This window comes from Buceros rhinoceros, unplaced genomic scaffold (genome assembly GCF_000710305.1).
Source record: "Buceros rhinoceros silvestris isolate BGI_N320 unplaced genomic scaffold, ASM71030v1 scaffold2915, whole genome shotgun sequence".
Classification (NCBI taxonomy): Eukaryota; Metazoa; Chordata; class Aves; order Bucerotiformes; family Bucerotidae; genus Buceros; species Buceros rhinoceros.
The window spans coordinates 84,922-85,985 of record NW_010413236.1 but is presented as its reverse complement, the minus strand read 5'-3'; the positions used below and the strand labels follow the sequence as shown (position 1 = coordinate 85,985).

The window sequence follows — 1,064 nt, the reverse complement described above, 5'->3', positions numbered from 1 at the left end:
CTGTTTTTTTCCCCCCTTACAAATCTAACAGTCTCAAAAGACAGGAAGCCTGCATTTCTGTAATGGATCTCTCTGCATCTGTGTGTCTTTTATAGGCAAATGCTTATTAACGAGTACTGCTAACTTCTTGCCAGGCATATGAAGTGTAATGCCAAGTTGTATCTTGTGTTATAGAAGTAGAAGCATTTGGTCCATCCCAGATGTCAGAGAAGATCCTTCTCAGGCTGCTAAAACATCCCAACGTCATCCAGGAGCTGAAATACGACGAGAAGAACAAGAAAGCCCCAGAACACTACCTCTACCAGAGAAACAAGCCTGTCGACTACTTTGTTCTCATTTTACAGGTCAGACACGTGATAATGTAGATATGTGCAAAATCCTTCATCTCCTGGCATATCCCTCTCTATGCCTCTTCCAGCTGTTGAAATTTATCTTCTTTCAAAGAGGAGAACGGAGCTATGGCTCCTGGGAACTGCTTCTGCCTCCTTTATGACCTTTATGCCAGCCTTGAAGAGCTCACTCAGCTGCTTTCAGCCTCAGTTAAACCAGTTGTGAAGGGCAGGCAGCACTTCCCACTTAGAGTCGCCTGCCGAAAGTTACTTACGCTTTAGGTATCGCTAGGATAAGCACTGCAAAGCAATTCCTGCGTAGAGCTGGCATTGCATGGAAAATAGGGGTGCAAAAACCGGCATGGCAGAGGGGCTTGGCCAGGATGCTTTCTCTAATACGTTCTTTTCTTTTGCAAAAGGAGACATGGGGAGCTTGACAGTTTAGATAAAATGACATTTTTCTGTGCAATTGTGAAGTCTGTACCTTTGGAGCTGTGATAAGCGCAGATTTCAGTGGGGGCATTGCACCATGTACTGAAGTGGTGCTGCCTCCTGCCCAGCCCCAGTGGTTCTTGGGTACCCTGCCATCCAAGCACTCGCCCTACCCCAAGATCTCTGTGTTTGGGTGCTTTTTAGATTGGAGCCATAGAGGGTGTGGAAGGACTGTTTTCTTCTTTTTCTGTGCCAGATTGCTTCCAGTGCTCCTGATTCCTAGATTTTGTTACTTGGCAGGAA

At 46.0% G+C, this 1,064-nt stretch overlaps 1 protein-coding gene across 1 annotated transcript in view; it reads left to right on the top strand.

Moving 5' to 3' along the window:
- LOC104493879 (metal transporter CNNM2-like) overlaps positions 1-1,064 on the top strand; it is a gene marked incomplete at its 5' end in the record, with an annotated part of 31,315 nt that overhangs the window by 18,153 nt on the left and 12,098 nt on the right. Inside the window, one exon of the mRNA XM_010136642.1 lies at positions 175-344. Coding sequence (XP_010134944.1) covers positions 175-344 — 170 coding nt within the window. The remainder of the gene's footprint in view (positions 1-174; positions 345-1,064) is intronic.